Below are 15,240 nucleotides of genomic sequence, written 5' to 3'. Positions count from 1 at the left end.
ACTGAGCAACAAAAACTACAACGTCAAACAATGACCTTGTCAACCGGGGAGAAAGTGAGCAGCATTACCTACCTAGCAACAAGTACGTTGTGGAGGGCATAGCAGAGTTGTAGCAGCTGTGGCTGGTTGCCATAGAAACCATCTGACTCCTCCAGTTCCACGTCATAGTACATCCTGTTTGATGACATCACAGATGACATCACAGTCAAGTCAAAGTACGATGATGATGACGACACAACGCGTACTTGCTTCACTTACTTGATTTGTTTATTTGTTGGGACAGTGAAGGATAATGGACATTCAGTACACGTGCAAGAATCCAATCAACTGAACACGATCTCATGCAAACGTGCCGGATTCAGCTAGAAGCTCATTTCCATCCGTAGTCCCACATATACACAAATATATGGGACTACGGACATCACACAACAACAAAATGACAAAAACATGCAACTGCCTACAGATTAAAAATACCATACCTAATTTAAGCCTAACAACATAAATACCCACTGTACTATCAACACTAATACCTAACCAATAGAACATCTATCTAAAGCCAATTTATCGGAGGCTTGATTGTGTATTTGACAGCCCTAGTGTGTGCGTGCGTGCGTGCGTGCGTGCGTGCGTGCGTGCGTGCGTGCGGCATCCTCTAGTGTTTATAGTTTCAATGTACAGACATTCTACTTCTAGATTGATGATAGGTTGAATTAGGTTCTTGGTTTACTTATCTGATCCTAGATGACTATTTCTACGCATTTGATGTTGATGACCTTATGTTCTTGCTTACTGATAGTCGCTCTGGATTGAGAGTGTCTGCTAAATGCCTAAATTGTAAAGTGTGTGTGTGTGTGTGTGTGTGTGTGTGTGTGTGTGTGTGTGTGTGTGTGTGTGTGTGTGTGTGTGTGTCTGCACTGTGCGTGCGTGTTCGCACCTGCTCTTCAGTAGTTCGCTGGCGGTTAGCTCCTGGGTGGGCCGGGGCGAGCAGCAAGCGGAGGTGGCGGGCTCAGACAGGAAGTCGATGGCGGCGGCGTCCCCTCCGTGGTCTTGCAGATCTAGCCCCAGAGCCAGGCTGTAGGACGGGGGGAGGAGCAGAGGGGACGAGAGGAGCGAGGAGGGGGTCACGCACGACGGGCTCCACATGCCGCCGTCCGCCGCTGCTGCGTCCTGCTGCTGCGTGTGTGAGTGATGCGTGTGTGAGTGATGTGTGTGTGAGTGATGTGTGTGTGAGTGATGCGATGATTCAGGGCCAGGGTGGGAGGAGGAGGTGGGAGGAGGAAGAGGTTGCTGGTTCAACTCCTCCCTGGTGCTGTCCGAAGTCCCCTGGCGGGAGAACGTAGCTGTGCACTGACTGCAGAGAGAGAGAGAGAGAGAGAGACAGAGACAGAGACAGAGACAGAGACAGAGACAGAGACAGACAGACAGACAGACAGACAGACAGACAGACAGACAGACAGACAGACAGACAGACAGACAGACAGACAGACAGACAGACAGACAGACAGACAGACAGACAGGTGAAGTAGTGTTTTTACTGTGATTACTGTGGTGCTGATGTCATTACCTCAAATGTTACATTATTTTTCTTATGTTTCATTCATTTATTAGTACCATTACCCCCCGTACACAATTTATAATGGCATTGCATGTTGGGGGTAGAAAGCCCGCCTGGAAAGCAGAAGGTCCCATGCTTGATTCCCAGTCCCGGCAAAGTGTCGAGGTGTCCCTGAGCAAGACACTTTAAGGGACACACTTTTTGCAAAAAAAATTACAAAAATGCACACAAATGGACGGCTTAAATGGACACTTCACCTTTTTTGGGAAAAACAATTACGTTAATGACGTTTAGAATATTTAGAACACTTTCCTGGGGTCTTTATGTGTGTAATATGTGGTTTTACATATTCACTTACTTCCTGGACTACAGGAGGAGCAGTGAACCAAAGCATTATGGAATTGTAGTCCAGGAAGGAAGTGAGCCCAGGGTCCATGACATCATGGACACTGAGGAAATCTAAAATATCTAAAACTACATATTACACACATAAAGACCCCAGGAACGTGTTCTAAATCTTCTAGTCGTCATTAACATCCTTCCAAAAAGTGTCCATTTAAGCCCTTTCCCCGCGGGGTCTAATTATTGCTATCATGATGCATTGTGATTGTAGATCTGTTATGTATGGCAAGCCCTTCCTGTTTTTCCTGTTCATTGAAGTCCCCCGACCAATTTTTATTAAAGTCAGGTGAACCTTTTTTCCCTGTTTATTATGGACAGTTTTCCTATGTTTATTAAAGTCCCTATGGACAGTTTTCCTATGTTTATTAAAGTCCATATGGACAGTTTTCCTATGTTTATTAAAGTCCCTATGGACAGTTTTCCTATGTTTATTAAAGTCCCTATGGACAGTTTCCCTGTTTATTAAAGTCCCTATGGACAGTTTTCCTATGTTTATTAAAGTCCCTATGGACAGTTTCCCTATGTTTATTAAAGTCCCTATGGACAGTTTTCCTATGTTTATTAAAGTCCCTATGGACAGTTTTCCTATGTTTATTAAAGTCCCTATGGACAGTTTTCCTATGTTTATTAAAGTCCCTATGGACAGTTTTCCTATGTTTATTAAAGTCCCTATGGACAGTTTCCCTATGTTTATTAAAGTCCCTATGGACAGTTTTCCTATGTTTATTAAAGTCCCTATGGACAGTTTCCCTATGTTTATTAAAGTCCCTATGGACAGTTTTCCTATGTTTATTAAAGTCCTATGGACAGTTTTCCTATGTTTATTAAAGTCCCTATGGACAGTTTTCCTATGTTTATTAAAGTCCCTATGGACAGTTTTCCTATGTTTATTAAAGTCCCTATGGACAGTTTTCCTAGGTTTATTAAAGTCCCTATGGACAGTTTTCCTATGTTTATTAAAGTCCCTATGGACAGTTTTCCTATGTTTATTAAAGTCCCTATGGACAGTTTCCCTATGTTTATTAAAGTCCCTATGGACTGTTTTCCTATGTTTATTAAAGTCCCTATGGACAGTTTTCCTATGTTTATTAAAGTCCCTATGGACAGTTTTCCTATGTTTATTAAAGTCCCTATGGACATAAATGGTAAATGGTGCATTTTTTTATATAGCGCCTTTATCCAAGGCGCTTTACATAGATTGTGCATTACATTCACCCATTCATACACCGATTGCGGCGGAAGCCATGCAAGGTACCAACCAGCACATCGGGAGCAATTTGGGGTTCAGTGTCTTGCCCAAGGACACTTCGACATGTAGACAGGAGGAGCCGGGATTCGAACCGCCGACCCATGGATCATTGGACGACCTGCTCTACCTCCTGAGCCACAGTCGCCCCTCAGTTTTGGACAGTTTTCCTATGTTTATTAAAGTCCCACTGAACCATGATTTCTCCTAAACTGACGGACGGTCTCACCTCTCTGGTCTACTCGGTTGTCCATCCGTTGAGGAGGACAAGTCCACTCCCTCCATCCTGAAGAGTCTGCGGCGTGGCCTCTGACTGGTCTTAGACACTGGGGATTCTGGGAAATCTGCATGGGACGTGTCTTCACCCGAGACATCTGCTGTGTCTGAAAGGACATCCAATTGGACGTCTGCAACTTCTATTGTCTCAGATTGAAGATCTGTTGTCTGTGATTTAATGTCTATTGTCTCTGATTGAGCTTCTATTGTCTCTGATTGAGCTTCTATTGTCTCTGATTGAACTTCTATTGTCTCTGATTGAGCTTCTATTGTCTCTGACTGAATATCTATTGTCTGCGATTGAACATCTACTGCTGACCCAGGATCAGTCGATGCAGTTCTAATGTCAGTCCCTGTAGTTTTACAGGTCTGTGGTGAACCTGTCTCTGTGATATCGTCTCTCTCCTTTACAAATGTGGTATGTCCCTCGGTAGCGTAATGTAACCGTCCCTCTGCCTCGTGGGTAGTGTAGTCAGTCCGCCCCTCTGCCTCGTGGGTAGTGTAGTCCCTCTGCCCCTCGACTTCATGGGTAGTGTAGTCTGTTTGGCCCTCTTCCTCATGGGTAAAGCGGTCCATCTGTCCATCTGCCTCATGGGTAGTGTAGTACATATGTCCATCTGTCTCTTGGGAAGAGTAGTCCATCTGTCCATCTGCCTCATGGGTAGTGTAGTCAATTTGTCCCTCCGCCTCATAGGTAGTGTAGTCCCTCAACCCCTCTGCTTCATGGGTAGTGTAGTCTGTTTGGCAGTCTTCCTCATGGGTAGTGTAGTCTGTTTGGCCCTCTTCCTCATGGGTAGTGTAGTCTGTTTGGCAGTCTTCCTCATGGGTAGTGTAGTCCATCTGCCCCTCTGCCTCATGGGTAGTGTAGTCCATCTGCCCCTCTGCCTCAAGAGTAGTGTAGTCCAAGCCTGCCTCCCTCGATGACTTCAACATATGAAGTCGGTAGTAACCATGGATACTCTCTCTTGATGGTATGTTGCCCTGGTAAAAATGAGCAATATATTAACAACAACAACAATGGTATAGATTATAAAAAGTTGTTTACAATATCCATTGTTCCACTCCATGGATGCATTAGCATTTTTTATTTTTTTAAATTTTTTATCCCACGATTTTGCAACCCAGTTTTTTTCACCCAGTGTCAATTATCTAATGTAATCCTGGGCGCTACACTTCCTCTGCCAACCTGGGTGGGGCAGCGGACTGACCTCATGCCTCCTTCTATGCATGAGGAGTCCAAGCTGCTTCTTTTCACCCGATAGGGGGGAATTTCCCTGGCCGGACGTAGCGCGTGGAAGGAACACGTTATTCCGACCAGTTCCATTCCCCTCCATGCTGCATTAGCATTTATGATTCGTTTTTTCAACTGGTAAGTGGAGTTCGTCGTAGAGCGGGATTCCTACGCCTTTCAGCTACGGTAAAATGCACAGTAAACCACAGCCTCTTGTACTGTAGCTTATTGATTTAGTACCTGTCTGTATTGTTCTATTAACACTTTGACTGCGGGTGGTAAGTGGTAATTACCTTGCACGGGGCCAGAATTACTACTCAAGTGCCCCCACTCGGAGGAGGCTCGAAGACCTCCATTGAAGAAATGATTATATTTTGATCGAGGTGTGATGAAAAATCAGAAATCAGATACGAACCTCGGATGTCTGATAAGCACAACGGACATCGGCGTAGTTTTCGAGATAAGAGCCAGAGAAGTTCCTATTTTAGTAGTCTACACATGCGCGAGCACGTACCGTGCTTGCAGGGGACAGAAAGACATTGCCTAGCAACCGGCTCAGGGGAAAAAGTTGTTTTTAGCGGTGCCGTTTCAGATCCATATAAAGCACTAAAAAACATATATATACGCCAATCGCAGACAACAGATGTAAACACGTATATACGTCAATAGCAGTCAGTGTGTTAAGATGCAGCTTTCTATACACTGACACCACGGCGCGTAAACAGCGCCTCAAACTGTGACTCCGCCCACAACCGGGGGAAGTTGTGATTTGCGCTCGTTCACTGCAATGCAATTTGCGGCATTTTCAAAACAATATTGAGCAGAGTAGAGATTATCAAACGTATTTGCAATGCCATACGTTGAAAGATCTGTTGCCCGTGGACAAGGCACGCTACCTCCGCAAGTTAGATAGCATCGGCATAGATGTTTGTCCGTATGTGATTAAGGATTGGACCAAGTTGCATTGGCAGCCATAGAAAATTCTTACCCCAGGCTAAAACCGGATGTGACGTTTTTGGGAGTTCCTGTCAAGCGTGGTGTCAGTGTATGGTAGAGATTTGGGTGTGTTGCTCTTGTGTAGATATTGTGTTGCGACGGTGCGTGCGTGCATGCATGCGTGCGTGTGTGTGTGTGTGTGTGTGTGTGAGCGTGTTTGTGTAGATGTTGCGTACCTGTCTGTACTGTTGTTGTAACATAGTGCGTTCGATCCGCAGCACGGTAGAGATGTGCGTGTGCTCCAGACACAGAGAGTTCACCCAGGACGTCACAGACTCCAGAACGGCCGACGACAACACCACCCAGAACCTAAACACGCTGGAGACGCGACCCAGCACTGTGTCTACACACACGCACGCGCACACAGACACATGCACGCACGCAATTAAAGAAAAGGATAAGAAAATGATAAGAAAAAATAAAATAAAACAGTGGTTGTGTGCGTGCATTAGGGCTTTCACTTTTTACTAGTCGACTAGTTTTTTTTCTTTTCTTTTTACAATAGTTGTACATTTAAAAACTGTGTACATTTGGTGACTATAACTATAATATAGCTGATCTTGAGGCCTAAAAAAAATAAAAAATCAACTAGTCAACTAGTACCAACAAGGTCGACTAGTGGATTTACTAGTCGTTGAATAGTCGACTAGTTGCTTAAAGCACTAGCGTGGCCCAGGCGGTGGCGTAACCGTCTGGACACCCGACTGGTAATCCAGTCGCAGTGTGCCGCGGGTTCGACTCCCGATCCCAACACGGCCTTTACTGCATGTCTTCCCCCATCTCTCTCCCGTTTCCTGTCAGCCTACTGTCTGTCCCTTCAAAAACCAATAAAAGGCGTAAGCCGCAAAGACATATCTTAAAAAAAAAAAAAAAAAAGCACTAGCGTGCATGCGTGTGTACTGACCAATTGGAATGCAACAAGGATAAATATTCTGAAGGAACTTAAAACCTCTCCAAAACAAACAGTTGTAAGCTTGTAGATCTGCTATTTTCAGAGCACAATAACACCTGCACGCAACCAAACAGAAAAAATTACTTGTCTTCTTTTAGTTCCACTGGATCTCTTCTCCGCTACAATTTCCCTACAATTCTAGTTTTTATTTGTCGACGAAATTCTCAGAATATTTAGTCTTATTTTTTGTCATCATAGCTTATAGTTTCTATTTAGTTTTAATTGAGTTTTCCTCAGTGAAAAAAGGTATAGTCGACGAACGTTTTCCGTCATAGTATTAGTCGACGAAACCAAGGCTGTGGTGAACACAATCACCTGGACCATCGTCTCTCTCATCTTCCTCCCGTTTCTCCTCTTCCTCCTCATCCTCTCTCTCCTCCTGCTCCTCTTCAATGACTCCAGTGTCTAGGAGACAAATAGAGCCATTACACACAGTGCAAAATATTGGCTTACGTCGTCAGTACACTGTCAAAGGTAATGTAAGTGATATATGGGTATTGTTTAGGTTTGTGTGTGTGTGTGTGTGTGTGTGTGTGTGTGTGTGTGTGTGTGTGTGAGAAAAGGTTAAAGCTCTAAAACGCTCTATATTCAGATAGTAATCGTTGCTACAGTATGTTGTTTGTTCAGTAACAGTGGTTAATCCAATCCAATCCAATCCAATCCAATCCAATCCATCCAATCCAATCCAATCCAATCCAATCCAATCCAATCCAATCCAATCCCATCCCATCCCATCCCATCCCATCCCATCCCATCCCATCCCATCCCATCCCATCCCATCCAATCCAATCCAATCCAACAAGTTGTCTCAAGACATAACTTTACGTGTAGAGCAGAGACCCGACAAGGTCTCCTTACCTCCTTGCATGTCTCCTTTGCTGCTCGCACCCTCTTTCCTCGTCTCCTTTCTCCTTGTCTTGCGTCTCGGGTTCCGAGCTCTCAGAGCCGTTTTGGAGTCTGTTATCCAAGCATGATACACAAACTAATAGACAGACACACAGATGGACAGACAGACACACAGACAGATGGACAGGCAGACACACACACAGATGGACAGACAGACACACAGACAGATGGACAGACAGACACACAGGTTTAAGAGTTCACACCAACTATAAAACAATTTCAATGGTGAATGATAGAGTTAAGGCTGTTTCAGACGGGGAGCGCGTGACACAGGCGTTCTCGCTTGGATCAGCGGGGATCGTGCTACGGTCTCATGCAGTCTGACGCAAACACATAGCGTGGAAAAAAAGCTGACCACATCCGCACAAACGAGCACGGGCGCGACAAGTTTCACGGGACCGCGCTCGATTGCGTCTACGCCCCTCAACTTCTACGCGGGTCCTAAAAAATCTCCCGCCTCTCATTGGCCTTTAGAGTTGTCGTTATAATTAAAGTGCTCAGGGGGCGCCCGCTGGCCTAGTGGTCCAGGCAGGCGCATGCCACATATAGGCTCTGGCCTGACGCGTTCATTTCTTGAAATTAAAATCGATTTTTCTTACTATATCGTGTGTTACTATATCGTTACACCCCTAGCCAGTTCCCATTCAGGACATGAACCCCTTTTGGGGTTCTTGTTGTTCTATATACAGTATATTATCAGCATAACATTTTTGTAATTTTGTAATTAATATTTTAAAGAATTCAGAAAAAAGTCATTTTTAGAAACGGCTTTAGTCCTAAATGGGTTAAAGTCACTCTCCAACCATCATCGGGATAAAGTGGGCGAATAAAAAAAAATAAAAAAAAATGAAATGATGATGATCAATTTCTATTATTTTCTTGTTGTTTGGATCCAGTTGCCATGGAAACAGGCCAGTGTCGTGGCGGTGAGTCGGTGAGCTCACCTGGAAGGCCGACTTCTCTGGAGTCTCCGCCCGCTTCACTTCCTCCTCTTCCTCGTTCTCCTCTTCGTCACTGTCCGTCTCGAACATGAAGTAGTTCCCACTGCGTACCACTGATATGCACGCACACACACACACACACACACACACACACACACACACACACACACACACACACACACACACACACACACACACACACACACACACACACACACACACACACACACACACACATCATATGTTGTAATTTATCAGACAGGCAGGAAAGACAGACAGACAGACAGACAGACAGACAGACAGACAGACAGACAGACAGACAGACATCATGTGACCTACTGGAAGCGTGGTCAGCCCAGGGTCTCGACCAGTCCTTCTGGCCTCGCCCCTTCCTGTGTTCTTGACCTACGCACGCACGCACGCACGCACGCACGCACGCACGCACGCGCAACACACGCACGCACACGCACACGCACACGCACACGCACAGCTTTGTTAATATAGATAAATATATTGTCATGTTGAACAAGTCGATAACACCAGGACTAAACATCAGAGAAATCAACGTACCACAATGACATATTTGATAACAGCAGGACTAAACATCAGAGAAATCAACGTACCACAATGAGATATTTGATAACACCAGGACATAAAGGGATCTGTCTTTCTTTTGCCTTTCTTGTTTATCCTTCCTGTTTTTAACCTGTACAGCACTTTGGTCGACTATTGATTGTTGTAACATGTGCTATATAAATACATTTTGAGTTGAGTTGAGAAGATGTGTGTAAAAATAAATAAGAAAATAAGTAAATTATTCAATATTTTCCAAAACATTCAGGTACTTGCGATGCTATAATTAACTACTTTTGCTGGGGACCCCCTGGAACCACCTGAAGGACCCCTGGGGGTCCCCGGACCCCACTGGTGTAGAGTGCTATTCAGTATTCACTATTCAGTGTGTGTATCATATCTTACCATCCGTATGTGACGTCATCAATCTTTCTTTTCCTCTTCTGAACTTTTTTTGACGAGACTTAATTCTCTCCATCCTGAAAAAAAACCCAGTTCAAAACATCGTTTTCATTTTATCTGTTTGGCTGACTGCCAGAGCAAACCGCCAGTCTTTAATCCACATGAAGCCATTTGCAATCGTATGCGCAGGTGTGGGAGGTAGAGAGGCCGCTTGGGAGTGCGCGTGTGTGTGTGTGTCTGTGTCTGTGTGTGTGTGTGTGTGTGTGTGTGTGTGTGTGTGTGTGTGTGTGTGTGTGTGTGTGTGTGTGTGTGTGTGTGTGTGCGTGTCTTACTGTCTCTTGAGGAGGTCCATAGAGTTTTTCTCTACTTCCAGTCGGGCTCTGACCGATTTCACTGTTGATGCTTCAAACAGTTCCGCACCCCTAGACAAACACGCACACGCACACGCACACGCACACGCACACACGCACACACACACACACACACACGCCAGAAGAATCAATTATCTGAACAAACTATCACTTAAAAAAAATAGCAATAAAACGTTTGTGTGTGTGTGTGTGTGCGTGCATGTGCGTGTTGCGGTACGGTACCTAGAGGCCAGTATCTGTGAGTTCTTGTTGTCCATCACAACGTGAATGAAGTAGTGACTCTTGAAGACGCGACGCTGCAGCAGCAAACAGGCGAAACAAATACTGTCCCATATCACCCCCGCCTGGTCGCTAGGCAACTCACACTGCTTACTGCTCGCCGGGCTGGCTAGGAAACACACACACACATACACACACAACCATGGAAGTAGGTATGTATGTAGTTAGGCGGACAGGCAGGTATAAGTAAGCAGATGGGTAGTTAGATAGGGAGTATAACTTCTATTTAATCTGTAATCTCTTGTACATGCACTGGCCAAGAGGCAGAATATTACACAGGTTCACAACATTCAGGACAGCACATAGCTACTGTAGAATGAAAACTATAGCCTACACAACTATTGACTCAGTGAAAAAAGTTGAAGTTTTAAAATAGGTGGGCAATTAGGTAGGTGGTAGGCATGCATGCAGGCAGGCAAGTACAGCAGGCAATTGTAGTAGATAGGTAGCTAGCTAGGTAGGTAGGCAGGTAGACAGGCAGGCAAGCAGGCAGGCAGGCAGCTAGGTAGGTAGGTAGGTAGGTAGCTAGCTAGGTAGGTAGGTAGGTAGGTAGGTAGGTAGGTAGGTAGGTAGGTAGGTAGCTAGCTAGCTAGCTAGCTAGGTAGGTAGGTAGGTAGGTAGGTAGGTAGGTAGGTAGGTAGGTAGGTAGGTAGGTAGGTAGGTAGGTAGGTAGGTAGGTAGGTAGGTAGGCAGATGGTAGGTACATACGCTTATCATATCCTCTGATTGTACACGCAAGGCTGAAGAGTTGAATCAACCAACAGTGATTCACAACTAGAGACTTTATGAAGCCACAAGCTAGGATCTACAGACAGACAGACAGACAGACAGACAGACAGACAGACAGACAGACAGACAGACAGACAGACAGACAGACAGACAGACAGACAGACAGTATTTAGAGGAATCGATTCAAAATGAACTATTTACAATGATTAACTACAGCTACTGTTCAGCACCGGTGCGCGCACGTGTCTCACCGACAGTATATTCTTCATGGTGATGACGAAGACGTTGTAGCCAATCAGACAGTCCCAGTACAACAAGATGGATCTGATTGGCTTGAGCAGCAAGTCTCCGCCCACCAGCAGGAAGTAGAAACAGGCAACCAGATAGCCCAAGCAGAACACGCTGATCCTAAAAGACGGCGACAACAACGGTGATGATTTATTACAGGCAATTTAGGGTTTAACCTCAAACGAATTGCAACAGAAACCTTTTTTGTTTCATGAATATATTACCGGTAGTTATATCAAAAGTCCTAAGAAATCCCAGTAGTGGAACATATTGAAAATTGCTAGAATAGGTGACGTACCATATATAAGGCAAATATTCTCAAAATGTAATTCTGATTTAAGTAGCATGTGACATGTCAAACTAGGGTTTTTTCATGATTCTGAATCCATTACAAGCATTTGTTTTTTGCACGAAAAACAATCCTTGGGCTGAAGACGGCCATAGCCACTTGTCCAAATGTGATAACCATCACATTTGTGATGACCATTGATATGTTGTTAGTACTGACATGTTTATGAAACAAAAAAAGTTGACCCCTTTTTTCCATAGATTGCCTGTACTAATTGCTTTTGCTTTCTGGTTTCTGCATTGTGTTTGAATGTATTTTTGATGTATTCCCTTTATCTGTCTAAAAATGCTTCTGTGAAGTACATTGAGCTGCACTTGATTTATCGAATCAATAAAGGTTAATTGATGAAGCTTTACGTTGGGCTTAAGCAGCCATCCATTCCACGACAAGGGCGATTACGATAATATCGTAATCGCCCTTGTCGTGGAATGGAAAATTATACATACACTACAGTATGTGGTTTTAAAAATGTTTCCAACTCAACTGTTCCTAAACGATAGTCCCCGCCCGTACTAGCCTGTAGCTAAATATTCTGTTGTAGTTGAAAAGGTGAGTACAGTACAGTACAGTACAGTACAGTACAGTACAGTACAGTACAGTACAGTACAGTACAGTACAGTACAGTACAGTACAGTACAGTACAGTACAGTAGGGCTGATTTATTTAGATGTTTACTCCCGCAGCGTTCACCTCTCAGAAGTGTCACACTGCCCTCTACTGGACACATTGATACATTGTAAAATAATATAGATGGGACCATGGGTGCGGTGTGATCACTTTCAGAGGGAATTGATCAACTACAGCAACAGTTATCGCTCAGCGGTGCCAGAATACAAGAACCAGAGGACTATGTGTGTGTGTGTGTGTGTGTGTGTGTGTGTGTGTGTGTGTGTGTGTGTGTGTGTGTGTGTGTGTATGTGTGTGTGTGTGTGTGTGTGTGTGCGTGCGTGTACCTGGTGGTTCCAGTGATGAAGATGATGGTGAGTACGAACCAGAAGAGGTAACTGAACACAAACACTTTCATCATGTCCAGATAGGTCCTGTAACACACACACACACACACACACACACACACACACACACACACACACACACACACACACACACACACACACACACACACACACACACACACACAACTTACTGTGGCCATTATTTCTTGAATCAACGTGGAAAGACATTAATCAAAGGTAGACAGACGGACAGACAGACAGACAGACAGACAGACAGACAGACAGACAGACAGACAGACAGACAGACAGACCTGCAGCGTATGAAGTCAGGGGCGTGGTCTAAATGGAGCTCGCTGATTGGCTCAGAGGCCTGCCCGTCATCCTCCCTGTGCAACTCATTGTTGTCTCCAGCCAGGAGTCGAACCGCCAACTCCTGTTCCTCCTCGAACACCTGGAGTTGTATGGAGGCCGCTAGCAGCAGCACAAAGTCATCTGGAATACAATGAAATATACGTTAAATATAGCTATATGTTACTATTATTATTGTTGTTATTATTGTATTATTATAATTCTTACAGAGCAGGAACAGAGCATTTGGAGGCGTCAGGTGATCGGGGAGGAACAACCATTTAATCACGTTAGAATCCCACCCTGAACGTCTCCATGGATACTCTACAAACGCACGCACGCACGCACGCACACACGCACGCACGCACGCACGCACGCACGCACGCACGCACGCACGCACACACGCACACACACATACACACACACACATTAAACGTTCAGTACAGTTGAATTATATCCTGGTGAAGTGTTTCAATAGAACAGTGATCGTCTGCATAGCATTTTACGGTTGCAGCCTAATTGACTTACTATAATGCTATAATGCCCCGCAAGTACGTGGACATTATGAAATAAATGCAGAATAAAGAACATATTATTTATTTCTAATGGAAATGCCTAATAGCATAATTGTATAATGTACATGCAGCTTCCATGACAAAGGAAGGATGATTGTGTACAATATGCAATACAAATATGTTCTAATATGCCCTAATGTCCCAGCAATTAAGTGTAAATAATATAAATTAAAAGCATAATAAAGAACGTTGTTTCTAATTATGCTTTTACGTATTATCTGGTTCCTTATTAGCCTATACTATGCAGGACTTATTGTGTACTGTATACTTAGGGTATAGAGTACTAACTGTGTTCGTTTTACTGTCTAATAGACATTAAATAATAAACATATTATTTATTGTCTAACTCGATACAAAGAACACCTTGTTAGGCTACGTCTTATTAGCGTACTGTAAATTAGGCTGGGGCCCATTTGCCATATTCTAGGCAATATGTTCTACTCTTCAAGGTCCTAGAAGAGTAGAAAGGCAAAATGTTCTACTCTTCAAGGTCCTAGAAGAGTAGAAAGGCAAAATGTTCTACTCTTCAAGGTCCTAGAAGAGTAGAAAGGCAAAATGTTCTACTCTTCAAGGTCCTAGAAGAGTAGAAAGGCAAAATGTTCTACTCTTCAAGGTCCTAGAAGAGTAGAAAGGCAAAATGTTCTAATGTTCAAGGTCCTAGAAGAGTAGAAAGGCAAAATGTTCTACTCTTCAAGGTCCTAGAAGAGTAGAAAGGCAAAATGTTCTACTCTTCAAGGTCCTAGAAGAGTAGAAAGGCAAAATGTTCTACTCTTCAAGGTCCTAGAAGAGTAGAAAGGCAAAATGTTCCAATGTTCAAGGTCCTAGAAGAGTAGAAAGGCAAAATGTTCTAATGTTCAAGGTCCTAAAAGAAGAGAAAGGCAAAATGTTCTAATGTTCAAGGTCCTAGAAGAGTAGAAAGGCAAAATGTTCTAATGTTCAAGGTCCTAAAAGAAGAGAAAGGCAAAATGTTCTAATGTGCAAGGTCCTAGAAGAGTAGAAAGGCAAAATGTTCTAATGTTCAAGGTCCTAGAAGAGTAGAAAGGCAAAATGTTCTAATGTTCAAGGTCCTAGAAGAGTAGAAAGGCAAAATGTTCTACTCTTCAAGGTCCTAGAAGAGTAGAAAGGCAAAATGTTCTACTCTTCAAGGTCCTAGAAGAGTAGAAAGGCAAAATGTTCTACTCTTCAAGGTCCTAGAAGAGTAGAAAGGCAAAATGTTCTACTCTTCAAGGTCCTAGAAGAGTAGAAAGGCAAAATGTTCTACTCTTCAAGGTCCTAGAAGAGTAGAAAGGCAAAATGTTCTAATGTTCAAGGTCCTAGAAGAGTAGAAAGGCAAAATGTTCTACTCTTCAAGGTCCTAGAAGAGTAGAAAGGCAAAATGTTCTACTCTTCAAGGTCCTAGAAGAGTAGAAAGGCAAAATGTTCTACTCTTCAAGGTCCTAGAAGAGTAGAAAGGCAAAATGTTCTAATGTTCAAGGTCCTAGAAGAGTAGAAAGGCAAAATGTTCTAATGTTCAAGGTCCTAAAAGAAGAGAAAGGCAAAATGTTCTAATGTTCAAGGTCCTAGAAGAGTAGAAAGGCAAAATGTTCTAATGTTCAAGGTCCTAAAAGAAGAGAAAGGCAAAATGTTCTAATGTGCAAGGTCCTAGAAGAGTAGAAAGGCAAAATGTTCTAATGTTCAAGGTCCTAGAAGAGTAGAAAGGCAAAATGTTCTAATGTTCAAGGTCCTAGAAGAGTAGAAAGGCAAAATGCCATGCAGACAAACAGCCTTAATTCTTCAGAGATGATACAAAGTCAACGCTAGCTGAGGGCTGATGGCCGAAATGTGTTGTCCTGTATAAAACGATCATGCATCTGACCCTACACTTTGGA

At 43.7% G+C, this 15,240-nt stretch overlaps 1 protein-coding gene across 1 annotated transcript in view; it reads right to left on the bottom strand.

The window, feature by feature from the left end:
- LOC306912668 (piezo-type mechanosensitive ion channel component 2-like) overlaps positions 1–15,240 on the bottom strand; it is a 46,579-nt gene that overhangs the window by 18,622 nt on the left and 12,717 nt on the right. Inside the window, exons 17-32 of the mRNA XM_079489058.1 lie at positions 13,026–13,121; positions 12,761–12,941; positions 12,450–12,536; positions 11,111–11,267; positions 10,839–10,935; positions 10,074–10,239; positions 9,813–9,902; positions 9,484–9,557; positions 8,845–8,910; positions 8,509–8,618; positions 7,517–7,640; positions 6,974–7,063; positions 5,883–6,049; positions 3,433–4,460; positions 935–1,351; positions 73–174 (exon numbers count right to left, since the gene is read on the bottom strand). Of these exons, the coding sequence (XP_079345184.1) occupies positions 73–174; positions 935–1,351; positions 3,433–4,460; positions 5,883–6,049; positions 6,974–7,063; positions 7,517–7,640; positions 8,509–8,618; positions 8,845–8,910; positions 9,484–9,557; positions 9,813–9,902; positions 10,074–10,239; positions 10,839–10,935; positions 11,111–11,267; positions 12,450–12,536; positions 12,761–12,941; positions 13,026–13,121 (3,052 nt within the window). The remainder of the gene's footprint in view (positions 1–72; positions 175–934; positions 1,352–3,432; positions 4,461–5,882; positions 6,050–6,973; positions 7,064–7,516; positions 7,641–8,508; positions 8,619–8,844; positions 8,911–9,483; positions 9,558–9,812; positions 9,903–10,073; positions 10,240–10,838; positions 10,936–11,110; positions 11,268–12,449; positions 12,537–12,760; positions 12,942–13,025; positions 13,122–15,240) is intronic.

The sequence above is a fragment of the Electrona antarctica genome (assembly GCF_951216825.1).
Source record: "Electrona antarctica genome assembly, chromosome: 20".
In the NCBI taxonomy this organism is placed as follows: Eukaryota; Metazoa; Chordata; class Actinopteri; order Myctophiformes; family Myctophidae; genus Electrona; species Electrona antarctica.
Note: the sequence above shows the minus strand (reverse complement) of the source record. Positions and strands in the feature narration are given on the sequence as shown.